Source organism: Chiloscyllium plagiosum, unplaced genomic scaffold (assembly GCF_037043375.1).
Source record: "Chiloscyllium plagiosum isolate Xiang-an unplaced genomic scaffold, Cpla_swu_hap1 HiC_scaffold_13, whole genome shotgun sequence".
NCBI classification, from domain to species: Eukaryota; Metazoa; Chordata; class Chondrichthyes; order Orectolobiformes; family Hemiscylliidae; genus Chiloscyllium; species Chiloscyllium plagiosum.
In genome coordinates this window covers 54,104,845-54,123,706 of record NW_028270151.1, presented here as the reverse complement: position 1 = coordinate 54,123,706, position 18,862 = coordinate 54,104,845, and the positions used below count along the sequence as shown (strand labels likewise).

The following is an 18,862-nucleotide window of genomic DNA, read 5'->3' as shown; positions in this document are numbered from 1 at the left end:
TGATGATATGAACAGGAGTCAATTAAACAAGTGTGTAGACAGAAGCTATAACAATAATATGATCTTGTTTAAACCAATTGCTTATGAAATAAAAATTAAAAGCTGACTTGTTCAAGTAAAAATGTTGATTGACAAAAGCAATAACTTGCAATATTTAAGCAGCTTCAACTAAATAAGATGTCCAAAGGCACTGCACAGAAGCATTACAAAACAAAATGCAGAACTTGCAAGAGATGTGGTAAAAGAGCAGATGCTTGGTCAAAGATGTAGGTTCCAAAGAGTTTCTGAAAAGAGGAAAGATAGGACAAAAGGTAGAGAGGCGTAGGGAAGGAATTCCAGAGTATAGGGCTTGTAGCTCAAAGTAGAAAAGTCTATGATTAGAGAATCAAAATTGGGGCTGTTCAAGTGGCCAGAATTAGGTGTGTGCAATTCACTTAGAGGATCGTTGGGCAAGGGAGTATTATAGACCTAGTGTGGAAAAAGTCACAGAGGGATTTAAAATCAAGGACAGGAACTTTAAAATTGAAATCTTGCTTATCCAAGAACCACTGTAGGCTTTAGCAGATGGAAAACACAGTTTAAAATAATAAATCAAGCCCTTGAATTTACAAGGATGTTGCCAGGGTTGGAGAATTTGAGCAATAGGGAGAGGCTGAACAGGCTGGGGCTGTTTTCCCTGAAGCGTTGAAGGCTGAGGGATGACCTCATAGAGGTTTATAAAATCATGAGGGGCAAGGATAGGGTAAATAGACAAGGTCTTTTCCTGGGGTGGGGGAGTCCAGAACTAGAGGGCATAGGTTTAGGGTGAGAGGGAAAGTTAAAAATGGACCTAAGGGGCAACTTTTTCACGCAGAGGGTGGTACATGTATGGAATGAGCTGCCAGAGGAAGTGGTGGACGCTGGTACAATTGCAACATTTAAAAGGCATCTGGATGGGTATATGAATAGGAATGGTTTAGAGGGATATGGACCAAGTGCTGGCAAATGGAACTAGATTAGGTTGGGATATCTAGTCGGCATGGATGAGTTGGATTGAAAAGTCTGTTTCCATGCTGTACATCTCTATGACCCTCTGACTGTATAATTAGGAATGTAGGAACAGAAATAGGCCATTCAGCCCTTGAGCTAGCTCCAGCATTCTAGATCTTGGCTACTCATCTCCCTCAATGTCATATTTCCACACTCTCATTAGTTTCAAAGTTACCTTGATGTCATTAGTATTTAGAAATCCATCCAACTCTATCTTGAACTTAGTCAACTTCCATAGCCCTCTGGGGCAGAGAATTCCATAGATTCACCAACCTCTGCTTGTACTATGCCACTATCACCTCACTCAGTCCCTCGCTTTGTCTTTTTGCAGGAGAAAAGGATGCACAACAGGCCTGAAAGAGATAGATTAGGTGATGAAGTACCTAGCATTCCTCTGCTCACCCTCTACAAAGAGAGAAGTTTGGGAGGAGAAGACTACGACTGATCAGATAGTGATGTTGAGACCTCCATGTCCGGGCAAACAAGTAAAAACCATTCTCATGTGACATGCTTCCCCAGTCATGACCAGAATTCTACCCCTGTTTCATCAGAGTCACTGTCTAATAATCTACACACACCAGCAGCACCCACACAGTCTCTACCCTGAAGAGAGCTGCCTCTCTGGCCAACATCTCCTTCTCCACCTTTGAGGAAGAAGTTACAGCTCCCTCAAACGGAGCACCAATAAGGCTGTCTCCCGTATCCTGTCCAAGGATTCAAGGCTCAGGTCGCCAGTGGACTGAGCACCGCTGGAGACTAGGCACTTGTTCATCCGCCAGCAGAAGAGGACCCCATGGTGTCAGCCATCAACAACTTCATTAAAATGCACAAGCTGACATAGGAGCAACAGGCTGTTTTGTTAAAGACACTTGAGAAACTGGATCAAAGGTTGGAGGAGTCTGCTAACGCCATCTGTCCCATGCTGGATTTAGCATGCTCCAAGGACAGACTGGCAGCTGCTATGTAAATCCAGGTCAGACACCCACACTGTCTGCCAGATAGTCACACCAATCTAAACTCCATCAGTAAGGCCAGTAGTGCTTAGCATCAAAATATTGACAATTCATGAGAGATGACCTCATGCAACTCAGTTCCATTGAATAAGGTTTACAAAGAAATCTTGCCTGGATTACTTTGGCTGACACTGCTGTGCTGTTGGATGCTGGAGATACGCTTCCTTCTGAAAAAAGTTCTTGTTTCTTACTCAGTGCAAGGCTGGAGATCTCACGAATCCTCATCATCCATCATATCGCCTTATTGCATTCTTCAGTTGTCTGGAGCAGACCATCCACGGATGTAGTGGTGTCCTCCATCTGTGCTGCACTGCAATGAACCCCCAGTTATTACCCACATGGAAACCTCATATTGAGGAGATATCTCATGGCCCTGTGGAAGAAACTATACCACGGTAGGTAACCTGAGCAGCAGGACATGGTGAGCTGAGCGCAAACTCTAAACAGAGTATAGTACCACTGGCCCTCTTTCAACAGCATTCCATGGAAGATTAGTGACTGAGGGCCTGCTGTACTTTTGCTGCATTACAGGGGCATCGTCTGCTTGAAGCTCTGAACTTGGAGGCTTCTCCACATCAACTAGAGGTTGATACTCGTCCTGCACCTCCAGAGGCATGTGTTCATCATCCATTCATGGAAACACTCTTTATGCAGTGGCTACTGAGATTGCAGCTTCTCTAACTGGATACACTGGGGTCAGTTCCAAACAGTCTATGTGAGCCACATCAGAAACAAGGCAGGTTCTCGGGAATTTGATCTTTCAGCAGTCACAGTACACAGAAATTACATTTAAATATAATCCTCTAAACACTGGGACATGGAGGACCCGAACAAGAAAGGTAACTGAATGTCTCTACCATTTATGCCATAGACCTGTTCAGATATATGCTTCTTAAGTCGTTTGGCTCACAAAACGTAGGCAATTGTAAATGTCATAGGGAAGATGTGATCTTCTCCCCTCAGCCCTAATACCCATCTTTTCCCAAGAAAGGTGAGAGCTTAGCAGCTCCTGGACCTGTGCAGACCATAAGACCTTGAAATGTGTTTCTAAATTGTGGAACTTAGGTGAATCTTTACAGCTCACCTGACATTACTAGTGCTTCACAACTTTTACTTGGATTAATTTGAAATGATCAATGAAACGGTGAAGACTGCGTGTGAGCAGGAGTTTTAGTCAATGTAATTGGTTAATGCATGATGTTTTCTTTCCAGGATTCTGTTACAACAGATGACTTTAATCTGTGTTAGTATCTGTTCATCATGCTTTAGGCCTTTAAAGGACATTGCATCACTCCAAGTAGAGCCAGCTCCCCGAGAGATATAAAAAAAATCTTACTCCACTCACTCCTGGTCTAGTGACAGGCATTTAATATTTTGATTGTGCATTTGCAATCTGGATGAGAATGAAGGAAACACAAGTCACACTTTGGAGAGAAAGTTACAAGCTCAGCCTGGTAATCCTGGTGCCCCCTCAAACCTCATGTTCCTTTCTGCTTTGCCTTCCATGTCAACCCTTTCAAGATTGAAATTCCCATGTTCCCACCCAATCCTTTTACTTAACTGCTCATCTTCCCACTTTATCCCTTGAGCCACAGGCACTATTCACCCTTGTCATTGTAGTGGTAACCATTGATGAGTCTCCTCCTGCAGTAACCCCTGTTCTCCCATGCTCTACTGTCTCCTACTCCTAAAGAGTGAGTTAACCCTCTTCAAAGTTATTGTGCAACCCGAGAATGCAACTTTAAAAAAAAGGGTTTTGTGATTTACACATGAAAGAAGTGAAACTATCACTGTATTCTAACAGATGAAAGGCTTAACAGACAATCAATTCTTCAATATATAATTTCAGTTACATCACACTGCAAATTTTTGCTATAAATTCTGTGTTACGATCGAGCCCTCCACAATCACCTGATGAAGGAGCGTCGCTCCGAAAGCTAGTGTGCTTCCAATTAAACCTGTTGGACTATAACCTGGTGTTGTGTGATTTTTAACTTTGTACACCCCAGTCCAACACCAGCATCTCCAAATCATGTATATAAATGAGGTGAGATTAGGTAACAATGAGATGTCAATTCAAGTTGGCCTTGCTAAGGTTACAAGCAAGATTCACATCTCCTCATTGAAACCTTTGGAGCAAAATGGGACTTTTATTCTTGATATTGAGAATCTCAACTTTCTGGTATCACCAGATTTTACCAACTGATTTGCCACTCTCCTTATCATTCAGGGATGGAAAAATTCCACCTGTAGTTTTTAAGAATAACATGATGAAAAATGGTTGATTCCATCTAACATTCCTTTGAGCCATTTTTGATGATATGCAAATAAACAAAGTCCCTTTTGTGAGTTGCCTGGGATCCAGGTGAGCATGAACAGAAAGTGAGGCACACCACTTTAACCTCAACAGTATGCCCCCAGGGCAATTATACTGTGGTTAGTAATCTACCTGAAGCTATCAGAAAGCAGTGGTTATCACAAGAAGGAGCAAACCTTCAGCTCAAAGGAAGTCTGTACTAAAAGAGAGGTTTTCAGGAAAGTTTTGCAGCCCTGAATGTGACGAAGCTCAGCTCAACTTTCATTGCAAATCCCTGAACAGCAGTTCTCTTCCTCCTTGCCCAATAAAGAATGAAACTTACCTTAAATAGCAGGCTCTAATCTTGGATCGACTTCCCTGACATTGAAAATCCCGAACAACTTGTTTGATTGAGTCACAGTTAAAATCACTGTTGGGAGTCTGACAGCTTATTCAAGTATTGAGTTACATAATTTAACTAAGTTTTCCACTAAATTCTGCAAGGGTCTTCTTGTTGCCTGTTCATAAGGCATAGTGAACACAGCAGGATTTCGAGAGATGTTGGCAAAAAAACTCCTCACTAATGCATCTGTTGAGCTTCTGCCAGAAATTGGCATGTTGGAATCACATTATCCATCTTTCTGCAAGAAGGCAACACCTCTTATTGTACAACACGAATTTGGAATGAAAACAGCATCATCGATATGAGTGGTCTCTCAATATTTTGCTTTCTGAGCTGAGGCTAGGAGATTGACATTAAGATGTCAAAAATATCATCAATGAGATTGTATAATTATGTAATACAGTTGTAGAAACAAAACTTTCTTAAGGGTCTACAAACCCAGGCACATCTATCTAATTAAATCAAAATAACAAACCTATATAACATGCAGAAATTGTTTACATTTAAAAAATAGATTTCAAAACTTTCATCCAACATTACTATGAAAATGCAACCTGCTAAAGACTCTGCCTTACAGTAAAACCATCTGAATTTTAAATGAGTTGAATATAGGTACCAATTTTAACATCAGATGAGCCTGCTTCCATTTCAGTTTTATCAGACTTGAGACAATGAATACTTTACTGAAAAGGTTGATTATGCGTAAGCAATTTTCAGATACTAAACAGAGAAAGGACATTTTAAAATATTTAATCATGCAAATCAAATCTATTTTTTCTATTGATCGAGGAGCCATTTTGTAATAAGTAGAGAAAATAATGTTCAGATTTAAATGAGAAAGATTATAACCTGATTGTGTCTACTTCACTCACATATCCCCTGATGTAGTAATGTAGACAACAGTAGTAAACATTTGCACTTCATAATACGCCATGCCCTGGTCAAATTGTTGCAGTATAGCTACAACACTGCCACCTACCCAAAAATGCAAAAAATTGATCACATTTGTCCTTACGTAAAAAACAGAACCAATCCAACTCAGCCATTACTACCCTATCAGCCTACCCTCAACAATGAGCAAAATGATGGAAGGGTCTTTGACAGTATTATTAAGCAGAACTTTCAAAAGAACAACCTACTCAATTATGTTCAGTTTGGGTTCTGCCAGGAACACACAAATACTGACCTAATGATAGCTTTGGTCCAAACATGGATCATAGAGCTGAACTCAAATAGTGTGCTCAGAGTGAATGCACACTTCATCAGATAGTGAAAAACTTGAAATGTGACTGTGTTTATCTCTCCAAAGATGCTCCCAGACCTGCTGAGTTTCTCCAGCATTTTCTATTTTTATGCCCAGAATTACAGCATCAGCAACATTTTACTTTTATGTAAATCTGGGCATGCAACATTTTTAACAAATATCATTCTCAAAAGCTGGAAAGCTGATATATCTCAGTATAATATGTACCACATGCGGTGAGTTACTTCATGGTAACTGACTTGGAGTGTTAACTCTATCTCTGTCCACATTTGTTGTGGAGCTCAGAAAGGGCAATGCAAAGCACTGGCAATATTTTCTGATTTATTTCAGACGTCTGAAGTGTTTTGACTTTTAATATAAAAAAGTCTTTCCCTTCATGAAAAATTCTACTTTCCATTATTAACATTAATCATGACATCTACTGTATTTATGGCACTGAATATATAAAGTTGTTAGTTATTCACAAGGAAAGCCACAATTATACATTATGTAGAATAATAATTCAGAAGATTCCAAGTTGTAATCTTGAATAGTTTTTCAAGTCTGCAGTGAAACTACAAGGATATAAAAGGAACTCTTAAAATCTGTGTATTCAATGTAACAGTGTGCATTTAAGGCACCAAATTTATGTTGAACATACGCGTAATATACTGTTACGTCAGAATCTTTCACTGGCAAAAGTGAAATAATTTGGCAACATTTGCTCAAAGATATTGTAACTAAGATTTGATACCAAATATCAATGCACCTACCTTCATCATTTTGTGTTGGATACTAAGTGCACTGTATCGGTTACTGGAATCTTGCTGTAAAACAGAAATTAAAACTGAGAAACCTACCTTGACATGCTGTTGGCATTTTTAACACAAATATTATTGATGAGATTACTATCAAAACCAAACAAAGTAACAAAATAAAAGGGACATAACAAGTAAAAGCCAAATCAAGGCTTATTTATAATAAGTGAGTCAAATTCAGATAATTATTGATACAGTGGTACATTCCGGCAGGTGAGGTGCTGGAAGACTGGAGGTTGGCAAATGTGGTGCCACTGTTTAAGAAGGGTGGTAAGGACAAGCCAGGGAACTATAGACCAGTGAGCCTGATGTTGGTGGTGGGCAAGTTGTTGGAAGGAATTCTGAGGGACAGGATGTACATGTATTTGGAAAGGCAAGGATTGATTAGGGATAGTCAACATGGTTTTGTGCATAGGAAATCATGTCTCACAAACTTGATTGAGTTTTTTGAAGAAGTAACAAAGAGGATTGATGAGGGCAGAGCAGTGGAGGTGATCTTTATGGACTTCAATAAGGCATTCGACAAGGTTCCCCATGGGAGACTGATTAGCAAGGTTAGATCTCATGGACTACAAGGAGAACTAGCCATTTGGATACAGAACTAGCTCACAGGTAGAAGACAGAGGGTGGTGGTGGAGGGTTGTTTTTCAGACTGGAAGCTTGTGACTAGTGGAGTGCCACAAGGATCGGCGCTGGGTCCTCTACTTTTTGTAATTTACATAAATGATTTGGATGAAAGTATAAGAGGTACAGTTAGTAAGTTTGCAGATGACATCAAAATTGGAGGTGTAGTGGACACTGAAGAGGGTTACCGCAGATTACAACAGGATCTGGACCAGATGGGCCAATGGGCTGAGAAGTGGCAGATGGAGTTTAATTCAGATAAATGTGTGGTGCTGCATTTTGGGAAAGCAAATATTAGCAGGACTTATATACTTAATGGTAAGGTCCTAGGGAGTGTTGCTGAACAAAGAGACCTTGGTGTGCAGGTTCATAGCTCCTTCAAGGGTAGTCACAGGTAGATAGGATAGTGAAGAAGGTGTTTGGTATGCTTTCCTTTATTGATCAGAGTATTGAGTATAGGAGTTGGGAGGTCATGTTGTGGCTGTACGGGACATTGGTTAGGCCACTGTTGGAATATTGCGTGCAATTCCGGTCTCCTTCCTATCGGAAAGATGTTGTGAAACATGAAAGGGTTCAGAAAAGATTTACAAGGATGTTGCCAAGGTTGGAGGATTTGAGCTACAGGGAGAGGCTGAACAGGCTGGGGCTGTTTTCCCTGGAGCGTCGGAAGCTGAGGGGAGACCTTATAGAGGTTTACAAAATTATGAGGGGCATGGATAGGAGAAATAGACAAAGTCTTTTCCGTGGGGTCGGGGAGTCCAGAACTAGAGGGCATAGGTTTAGGGTGAAAGAGACCTAAGGGGCAACTTTTTCACACAGAGGGTGGTACGTGTATGGAATGAGCTGCCAGAGGAAGTGGTGGAGGCTGGTACAATTGCAAAATCAAAGAGGCATTTGGATGGGTATATGAATAGGAAGGACTTGGAGGGTGGGACTAGATTGGGTTGCGATATCTAGTCGGTATGGAGGGGTTAGACCAAAAGGTCTGTTCCCATGCTGTACATCTCTCTGACTCTATGACACGAAATTCTCTACCAATAACACAATTGCCTTGGATTTTAAACATTTTCCCCTATCTCTTCAAAAAGATTTTATGCATTTAGGTGGGGGACAGAGTAAACATATAGTATGTACAAAGCTTCATAACTGTGTAGGACAAGATAGCTGGATTGGAGATACTATTAACGTCCATCATCCTTACATGTTCATAGTTGAAATTAGTACAAACAAAAAACCTCACCATTGGCAAAATACAATCTAACACAGTTCTCCTTAGTTCAACAAACTAAACATCATTAAGACTGTATTATTCCTTAAATAATACCAAGAAGTGTTATTCAATTAACCACAGCTCAAGGTATCTACTGAAATGTTCATCAAGTGTTCACAGCACATGCTCTTTGCTCCAATGAAAAGGACCCTTAAACAATAGTTTGGCATTCCTTAACAATAAATTACTCACTTTTTCTTTGTTTAAGGCTTCCTGCGCTTCTAACTTATAAACCAAGTAATCTAAAGTAGAATTAAAAAAAGGATAGTTAATATTCAGATTGAGCTGAAACAAAAACATTCTAACCGTCAGCATTAGTAAATCAACACACACTAACACAGAATAACGGTTGAAAGATTTGCTCCTTCATTGAAGTACTGATTCAGTAAGGAACCTCTAATATCAACGGGGGAAAAAAAACTTTGATGATTTAATCAGGATACACATTATCATACAGAATAGTTTTGACGTTCCCTATCTCAGTGTCAAACTTACAGGGTGAATGGTTGGCTAGGGCCCTATTCATGAGGTTGTCTACAATATTGATCTTGTAGCTCATGGGACTGTAGGAATCTCAATGTGTACAATGACCAGTGAACGATGGCTTTTGTTAGGTAAGAGTTAAAAATCCATTTTCTGATTTCTCAACTAACATGTCAAGGAAGGAGAACTCATTAAATTACTAAATTTATATGATAAATTTGAGCATAGGATGAAGTTTATTAAGCTGTATGAAGGAATTATTTGATGTGCCTGCAGACTGAAATACTGCAAACATGTCATCTACATTTCAGAAGTATGCAAGGAGCAGGAAGTTAGTGGTCATTCCATCAAAGGTGCACTTCTCATTGTAACCAATAAAGGTGCTAGCAAGAGCTAGGCCCAAGTAGGATCCCACAGCAATGCCATTGATTTGGACATACACGATGTGATGAACTTCATGAATTGTTAAGTTCATGAATTCAATGAACACAAATTCATACATAAGTCGTATATCTAGATTGCCATGAGATAGTCACATAGTGCAGGAGTCAATAGCTTCTTTATCTGGTGCGCTGGTAAATAAGCTGCTGATGGCAGAAAAGCACATGGATATGCTATTGCTCTCAATACAAAGACCTTGTATGGTCTTAGCAACAATAAAGAAACTGTATATGAGAAAAATACATTTAGAACTGGCTGCAGCAACTCATAAAAGTTATTCAGCCAATTCATCATCATTTGTTACACAGTGCAATCGCTCATGAAAGGACCTACATCCACCATGTTTGACCTCTCCTTGCAATCCTCAGAAAGATACATCCACATTAGATGTGATTCTGCTATTATAAAGCATTTAATAAATAATCCAGGTTGTGCTAAGAGTTACACTGGAAACCAATTTAAGAACATCAGCTGGACATGCAATGTTTCCATTACAGTGCTGGGGAATTTTCAGTTTTCAGAAGCCTTTGGCCACTTATGAAATCTTTCGCCCCCTTGCCATTAAAATGCAACCACACAAACATATGAGATGGGAGTAGGAGGAAGCCACTCAGTCTCCTGAGCCTGCTCCTTCATTCAATAACAGCAGGGCTGATCTGATTAGTCCACGTGTCTCCGGATAATTCTTTCACTTCTTGCTTATCAAAAATTTTAAAACTTCTGTCCTAAAAAAATGTAAAGGCTCTGTTTCCATTGCCTTTTGAGGAAGCGGGTTCCAAAGACTCACAATCCTCTATGAGAAAACATTTCTTCTCATCTGTCTTAAATGTGCAAACCTTTTTTTTTAAGCAGTGACTCTTAAATCTAGATTCTGCCACAAGACGAAATGTGCTTTCCTTATCCATTCCATCAATACCCCTCAGGATCTTATGGCAAGTATTACTCTCTGTACTGCTTCCAACACATATACATCTTTCCTTAAATAAGGAGATCAATACTGTACAAAGTATTCCAGATGTAGTTTCACCAATACTGTGTATAACTGAAAGACAGCCTCTCTACTTACATGTTTAATTCTTCTCATAATAAACATTAACATTCTATAAGCTTTCCTAATTATTTGCTGTATCTTTGTGGCTTCACAAGTTCAAATGTGATGTGCTGGACAGAAGTGCTCTTCATTGGTACATATTGGTTAGGTGATTCATTTTTTTACCTTCGATTTCCATTCATTCAGGTTAATGACAGCATAGTGCAGTACCGCGATTTGGAGTAGTATCTAGTCTGTTGTTTACAGAGTAGTGTATTTTGTATTTTTTTAGTGAAAATCTAATATTAGGGATCATCTGGTTAGCTGTAAATTAATTTAAAAGAAATTTATTTTTAGTAAAATAGTTGCGAGAGGGTAAAAATGGCAGTCAGCAGGATAGTATGCTTCTCCTGTGGTATGTGGGAAATCAGAGACAGTTCGAATGTCCCTCACGGCCGCATCTACATGAAATGTGCCCAATTGCAGCTCCTGTCAGGCCACATGGATAGGTTGGAGTGACAGTTGGACACACTTAGGAGGATGAAGAAGGCAAGAAGCATCATAGACAGAAGTTTTAGAGACAATGTCACATCCAAGTTTAAGCAGATAGATGGGTGACTGCTAGATGGGCACGTAGACTGTGTAGACATATTCCCCTCTCTAACAAATATACCATTTTGGATGCTTTTTTTGGGGGGGGCGGTGGTGCGGTGAGGGTTGACCTATTAGGGATGGTGACAGCAGCCGCCAGAACAGTGGCATCACAGTTGGCTCTGTTTTACAGCAAGGAGGATCAAAGTGCAAGAGAGCAGTGGTAATAGGGCACTCTATAGTCAGAAGCACAGGTAGGCCTTCCTGCAGCGGCAAAAAAGACTCCAAGGTGGTGTGTTTTTTCCCCAGTGCTAGGGTCAAGGATGTCTCTGAGCAAGCATGGGGCATTCACAAATGAGGGGGCAGTAGCCAGAGGTCATGGTAGACATAGGCAGAAAGAGTGATGAGGTCCTACAAAGGGAGTTCAGAGAGTTAAGTAATAAGTTAAAAAGCAGGATCTCAAGGGTTGTTATCTCAGGATTAATCCATGTGCCAATGTGGTTAGGAATAGGAAGACAATACAGTTAAATAGGTGACTAAAGAATTGGTGTAGGAGGGAGGGCTTCAGGTATCGTTGGATGTCTTCTGGGGCAGGTGGGACATGTACAAGGAAAACACATTGCACCTAAAGTGCACCAATATCCTGGCAGGGAGGTTTCCTTGTGTCATTCGGGAGGATTGAAACGAGTCCGGCAGGAGCTGGGATCCAGAGCAGTGGGTGAGCAAGTGAATAAGGTCAGTAGGGCTAAGAGGAAAAACAGACAGGGAAAGGTTACACAGCAGGACTGGCGGTCTGAATACTATCTGTTTTAACATGAAGAGTATGACAGGTAAGGCAAATGAAATTAGAGCTTGGATTAGCATGTAACTACAATGTTATAGCTATTACAGAGACTTGGCTGAGAGAGGGACAAGACTAGCCACTTAACTTTCCAGGATTTAGATATTTCAGCTGAAATAAAGAGGGGTGGAAAAGAGGTGGGGAAGTTCCAATACTGATAAGGGAGAATAGCTGAGGGAGTACACCATGGAGAGCTCATCCAGCGAGTTAAATGGTTACAACTCAGAAATAGAGAGGGTGCAAACACTTTGATGGGATTGCACTACAGGCTCCCAGCAGATAATAGTTGATAGAGGGAAAGATATATGGACAGATTATGGAAAAATGTAAAAACAACAGGGTAGTTGTGGTAGATGATGTTAACTTTCCCTATATTGACAAGAGTCAATTAGTGCCAAGGGCTTGGATGGGGGCCAGTCTATGAGGTACATCCTAAAGGGTTTCTTGAAGCAAGATGTAAATAGTCTAAGAAGGGAAGGGGTGGTATTAGATCTGGTGTTGGGGAATGAGTCCAGCCCGGTGATTGCAATTTCGGGAGGAGAACATAGCGACCATAATTCCATAAGTTTGAAGTTACTTATGGATAATGGTAAGAGTAGTCCTCAGCTGGAAGTACTAAATTGGGGAGGAGGCTAACTACCGCAATATAAGGCAGTAACTGCAGAATGTACGCTGGGGGTAGCTGTTTGAAGGTAAATCTATATCTGTCATGTGGGAAACTTTTCATGGTGAGTAGATTAGAGTTCAGGATCAGCATGTTCCTATAAAAATGAAGGATAACGATGGGAAGGTTTGGGAATCTTGGATGACAACAGAAATTGGGAGCTTAGCTAAAGAAAATGGAGGCATACATAAGGTTTAGGAAACTGGAGACAGACACAGCCCTTGAATAATATGGACAGCATGGTGGCTCAATGGTTAGCACTGCTGCCTCACAACGCCAAGGACCTCGATTTGAATACAGCTTCAGGCGACTGTATGGAGTTTGCATATTCTCCCCGTGTCTGCATGGATTTCCTCTCGGTGCTCTGGTTTCCTTCCACAGTCCAAAGATGTGCGGGTTAGGTGAATTGACCATGCTAAAGTGCCCATAGTGTTCAGGGATATGTAGGTTAGGTGCATTAGTCAGAGGAAATGTAGAGTAATGGATCTCGGTAGGTTACTCTTCCGAGGGTTGATGTGAACTAGTGAGCCAAATGGCCTCTTTCCACACTGTAGGGATTCTCTGAATATAAAGAAAACTGGCAAGGAGTTAGGAGGGCCAAAAGTGATCAAAGAATGTCCCTGGAAAAAACGATTAAGAAAAATCTCAAGGTGGTGTGTATGTGTATAAGGGGGAAGAAAATAGCTCTGGAAAGGATAGGTCAACTCAAGGACAAAGGAGAGAATTTATGCATGGAGTTAGAGGAAGTGGGTGAAGTCCTTAACCAATTAGAACACAAAACATAGAACGTTACAACGCAATACAGGCTCTTCGGCCTGGATGTTGTGCCGGCCTGTGGAACCAATCTGAAACCTATCTATCCTACACTATTCCATTTCTATATGTTTATCCAATGACCAGTTAAATGCCCTTAAAGTTGGTGAGTCTACTATGGTTGCAGACAGTGCATTCCATGCCTCTACTACTCTCTGAGTAAAGAACCTACCTCTGACATCTATCCTATATCTGTCACCCCTCAATTTATAGCTATGTACCCTCGTGCTAGCCATCACCATCTGAGGAGAAAGGCTCTCACTGTCCATCTTATCTAACCCTCTGATTATCTTATATGCCTCAATTAAGTCACCTCTCAACCTCCTTCTAACGAAAACAGCCTCAAGTTCCTCAGCCTTTCTTCATAAGAGCTTCCCTCCATACCAGGCAACATCCTAGTAAATCTCCTCTGAACTCTTTCCAAATCTTCCACATTCTTCCTACAATGCAGTGACCAGAACTGTATGCAATACTCCGAATGGGGCCACACCAGAGTTTTGTACAGCTGCAGCATGACCTCTTGGCTCTGAAACTCAATCCCTCTACCAATAAAAGCTAACACACTGTATGCCTTTTTAACAACCTTCTCAACCTGGGCATGTATATACGTGGACACCGATATCTCTCTGCTCATCTACACTACCAAGAATCTTAGCATTAGCCCAGTACTCTTTCTTCCTATTGCTTCTTCTAAAGTAAATTACCTCACACTTTTCTGCATTAAACACCATTTCCCACCTCTCGGACCAGCTCTGCAGGTTATCCATGTCTCTTTTTAATCTACAACATCCTTCATTATGATCCACAAATCTATTGATCTTAGTGTCATCCGCAAATTTACTAACCCATCCTTCTACATCCTCATCCAGGTCATTTATATAAATGACAAACATTGGACCCAAAATGGATACTTGTGGTACCCTACTAGTAACTGAACTCCAGGATGAATATTTCCCATCAACCACCATGCTCTGTCTTCTTTCAACTAGCCAATTTCTGATCCAAAATGCTAATTCACCCTCAATCCCATGCCTCCGCATTTTGTGCAATAGCCACCCATGGGGAACCTTATCAAACACTTTACTGAAGTCCATATACACCACATCAACCGCTTTTCCCTCATCCATCTGTTTGGTCACCTTCTCAAAAATAACTCAATAAGGTTTGTGAGGCATGACCTACCCTTCACAAAACCATGTTGACAATTTTAATCAACTTATTCATCTCTAGATAATTATAAATCCTATCTCTTATAACCCTTTCCAACACTTTACCCAAAACCGAACTAAGACTCACAGGCCTATATTTCCAGGGAAGTCTCTACTCCCCTTCTTGAACAAGGGAACAAAATTTGCTCCAGTCATCTGACACTATTCCTGTAGACAATGACGATATAAAGATCAAAGCCAAAGGCTTGGCAATCTCGTCCCTGGCTTCCCAGAGAATTCTAGGATAAATCCAATCTGGCCCAGGGATCTTATCTATTTTCACACTTTCCAGAATTGCTACCACCTCCTCCTTGTGAACCTCAATCCCATCTAGTCTAGTTGCCTGCATCTCAGTATTGACCTCGGTCACATTGTCTTTTTCCAGTGTGAATACTGACAAAAATATTCATTTAGTGCTTCCGCTATCTCCTTAGACTCCACGCACAACCTTCCATTACTATTCTTGATTGGCCCTAATCTTACTCTAGTCATTCTTTTATTCCTGATATACCTGTAGAAAGCATTAGAGTTTTCCTTGATCCTATCTGCCAACAACTTCTCACGTTCCCTCCTGGCTCTTCTCAGCTCTCTCTTTAGGTCTTTCCTGGATAACTTGTAACTCTCAAACCCCTAACTGAGCCTTCATGTCTCATCCTAACATAAGCCTTCTTCCTCTTGACAACAGATTCAACTTCTTTAGTAAACCACGCCTCCCTCGCTAGACCACTTCCTCCCTGCCTGACAGGTACATACTTATCAAGGACATACATTTCTATTGTGGCCATCTCCTGCAGTTTCCTTCCCCAACCTGTGCATCCTAAATTTTGCTTAATTGCATCATAATAGCCTTTCCCCAACTTATAACGTTTGCCCTGCGGTATATACTTATTCATGGTAATTTTTCAGAATATCTCTGTTGCCCTTCTTAAACAAAGGGATAACATTGCTATTCTTTAGTCCCTAAATAAGCTCCACATTTCAATTGTGCCTGTCTCCTGAAGTTTCCTTTTCTACCCTATGCATTCTAAATCTTGCCTAATCACATCATAATTGCCTTTCCCCCAGCTATAACTCTTGCTCTATGGTATATAGCTTTTCCTTTCCATCGCTAAAGTAAATATAACCAAATTCTTCGTATTGGTATTCACAGTGGAGAAGGACATGATGGATGGGATATTATGGGCATATCAATATAAAAAGCCATAAAAACCTGATGGGATCTATCACAGAATACTGAAGGAGGGGAAGGATGAAATTGCTCAGGTTTTGTATGAAACCTTTTTTATCTTCTTTAGTCACAAGCGTGGTTCCAGAGGACTAAAGAATAGCAATGTTATTCCTTTGCTGAGGAAGGGCTACAGAGATAATCTGAAAAATTACAGGCCAGTTAGTCTTATGTCAGTGGTGGGGAAATTATTGAAAAAGATTCTTAGAAATTGGATTTACTCACATTTAGAAAAATATGGACTATTAGCCATAAAAAAGTATGGTGTTGTGCGGGGAACGTTATATTTCACAAGCTTGATGGAGTTTTTGAGTAAGTGAAAAAAATGATTAATGAGGGCAGGACAATGGAAATTGTAAACGTGGACTTTAGCAAGGCCTTTGAGAAAGTTGCTCATGACAGGCTGATACAGAAAGTGAAGCCACATGGGATCCATGTGAGCTGGCAAGATTGGTACAGAAATAGCTTAATCATAGAAGACAGAGTAAAAGCAGTGACTTGGAAATCTGTGACCAGCAGTGTTCCGCAAAGATCATTGCTGGGATTCCTGTTGAATATATTTTATATATAATAAAATATTTGGAGGAGAATGTCAATGGTCTGATGAGTAAGTTTGCGGACAAGACAAAGATTGGGAAAGCTGCAGATAGTGAGGAGGATTGTCAGAGGATACTGCAGGGTATAGATAGGCTGGAGACTTGGGTGGAGGAATGGCAGATGGAGTTTAATCCAGACAAATGTGAAGGGATAATTTTGAATATTTAATCCAGGAGGGAAATGTAAAGTAAATGGCAGAACCCTTGGAAGCATCAACATACAGAGGAATATAGGTGTACCTGGTCACAGTTCCTTGAAAGTGGCATCACAGGTGGATAAGATGGTCAAGAAGGCATATGGCACACTATCCTTCATCAGTTAGGGCATAAAGTATAAAAATTGGCAATTCACAGGGCAGCTGTATAGAATTTTAGTTAGGTCACACTTGAAATATTGTGCATCGTTCTGGTCGCCACAGTACTAGAAGGATGTGGAGGTTACTGAGAGGATATAGAAACAGTTTACCAGAAGGTTGCCTGTCCAGGAGAATATGAACTATGAGGAGAGATTGGACAAAGTTGGTTCATTTACATTTGAATGTAGCAAGGCTGAGGGGTGATCTGATAAAAGTTTACAAATTTGTGAGAAGCATGAATAGAATGAATAGTTGGAGTCTTTTTCCCAGGGTAGAAAAGTCAATTACTGGTTTTAAGGTAAAAGGGGATAAGCTTAAAGGAGATGTGAGAGACAGGATTTTCTACACAGAGGGTGATAGATGCCTGGAATGCACAGCCAGAGAAGATGGCAGAATCAGATACAAGAACAATGTTTAAGAGGCACCTTGAAAGATACATGAATGGGCAGGGAATACAGGGATACAGACCACGTGAAGGCAAAAGGTTTTTATCTTAGAAAGGCATCATGTGGGCTGAAAGGTCTCTGCCTGTGCTGCAACTGTTCTTTGTACATACTGACCTTCTGTGATTCATACGCTAGGATACTCAGATCCCTCTGCATCTCACAGCTCCGCAATCCCTCACCTTTTAGATATTATGCTTCATTTGTGTTCTTCAAATGGGTCAATTTTACATTTTTCCACATTCTATTGCATTTGCTAGATTTTGTTGACGTACTTTAATTTATTTACATCTTTTTGTAACCTCATGTTCTCTTCATAACTGACTTTCCTACCATTCTCATCAGTAAATTAAGTAACCATATATTCAGTCCTAAATTTGCTAATATCATAAAGATAGGTCAAAAAGTAAGTCGCAAAGAGAACATAAGGAGGCTTAGAAATGGATATTTCTCAAACATGTTTTTGCTGTAAACAGGAAAGTTTTGACTGAACATGTTTCACCAGCTCTTCTGCAAAATTATGCTTCCTGAATACTAACATGAACCAATGGGAATTCATTGAAATGTTTCAAGAAACATTCACATCAATATGTTAGAATTATTTCATTTATGTGAGCTCAATGCATTAGCTGCCAAGAGTCCATCCCAAGAAGGACTGTAGCAGATACTATTGGCAACTCAATCAGTCAATTTGAAGGTGAGGAGAACTGGCAAAAGATTGTAAGTCAAACCATCCATTACTTGATCAGCTACATCTGCAAATAGGATAAAAATCATAAACTAGGAGAAGAACTCATTTGGTTCAGCACCAAACCTTTAGGGAATTGTAAATCAGAGAATGTATTCCACGAACAAAGACAGTGGAATGCTATATTATTTGCAATGTTGTGAAGAATGTTATTCAATATGAATAATTTTTACAGTAAACATTTTGGTCACTCAAATAATTTATATAAACTGAAAGAGATATGCCTGGCTAAAAAGGAGACAAAGGCCAGATTTTGTCTTACGCTTTCTTGGTATGCGTGCGTCATTAGCAAGGACATCATTTGTTACCCATCCTTAACTGCCGTTGAACTGAGTGGTTTGCTAGGCTGTTTCACAAAGCAGTTCAGAGTCAATCACATTACTGTGGATTTGGAGTCCAATGTAGCCCAGGACAGGTAGGAATGGCAGATTTTCTTCTCTAAAGAGCATTTGTGAACTGGATGGGGCTTTTCTGACAATTGCTTTTGTGGTCACCATTACTGAGCAAAATTCTAGATTTATTAATTGAAGTTAAATTCTACTGCTGCCATGATGGGATACTAATTTGTGTCCACAAAGCTTCAGTCTAGCCCTCTAGATTACAGATCCAGTAAAATTAATATTCTGCCACTGCCTCCCTTTCAAGTCTTATAAAGTTTATCAAAGTGGGGATCAATCCCAGGTCCTTTTCCAGCTGATGCCAGTGGTCAGCTTGCCTGTACAAGCTT

At 40.3% G+C, this 18,862-nt stretch overlaps 1 protein-coding gene across 1 annotated transcript in view; it reads right to left on the bottom strand.

The window, feature by feature from the left end:
* The window catches only part of golim4a (golgi integral membrane protein 4a), a 111,827-nt gene that overhangs the window by 50,053 nt on the left and 42,912 nt on the right, over window positions 1-18,862 (bottom strand). Inside the window, exons 3-4 of the mRNA XM_043702168.2 lie at window positions 8,889-8,938; window positions 6,758-6,811 (exon numbers count right to left, since the gene is read on the bottom strand). Of these exons, the coding sequence (XP_043558103.1) occupies window positions 6,758-6,811; window positions 8,889-8,938 (104 nt within the window). The remainder of the gene's footprint in view (window positions 1-6,757; window positions 6,812-8,888; window positions 8,939-18,862) is intronic.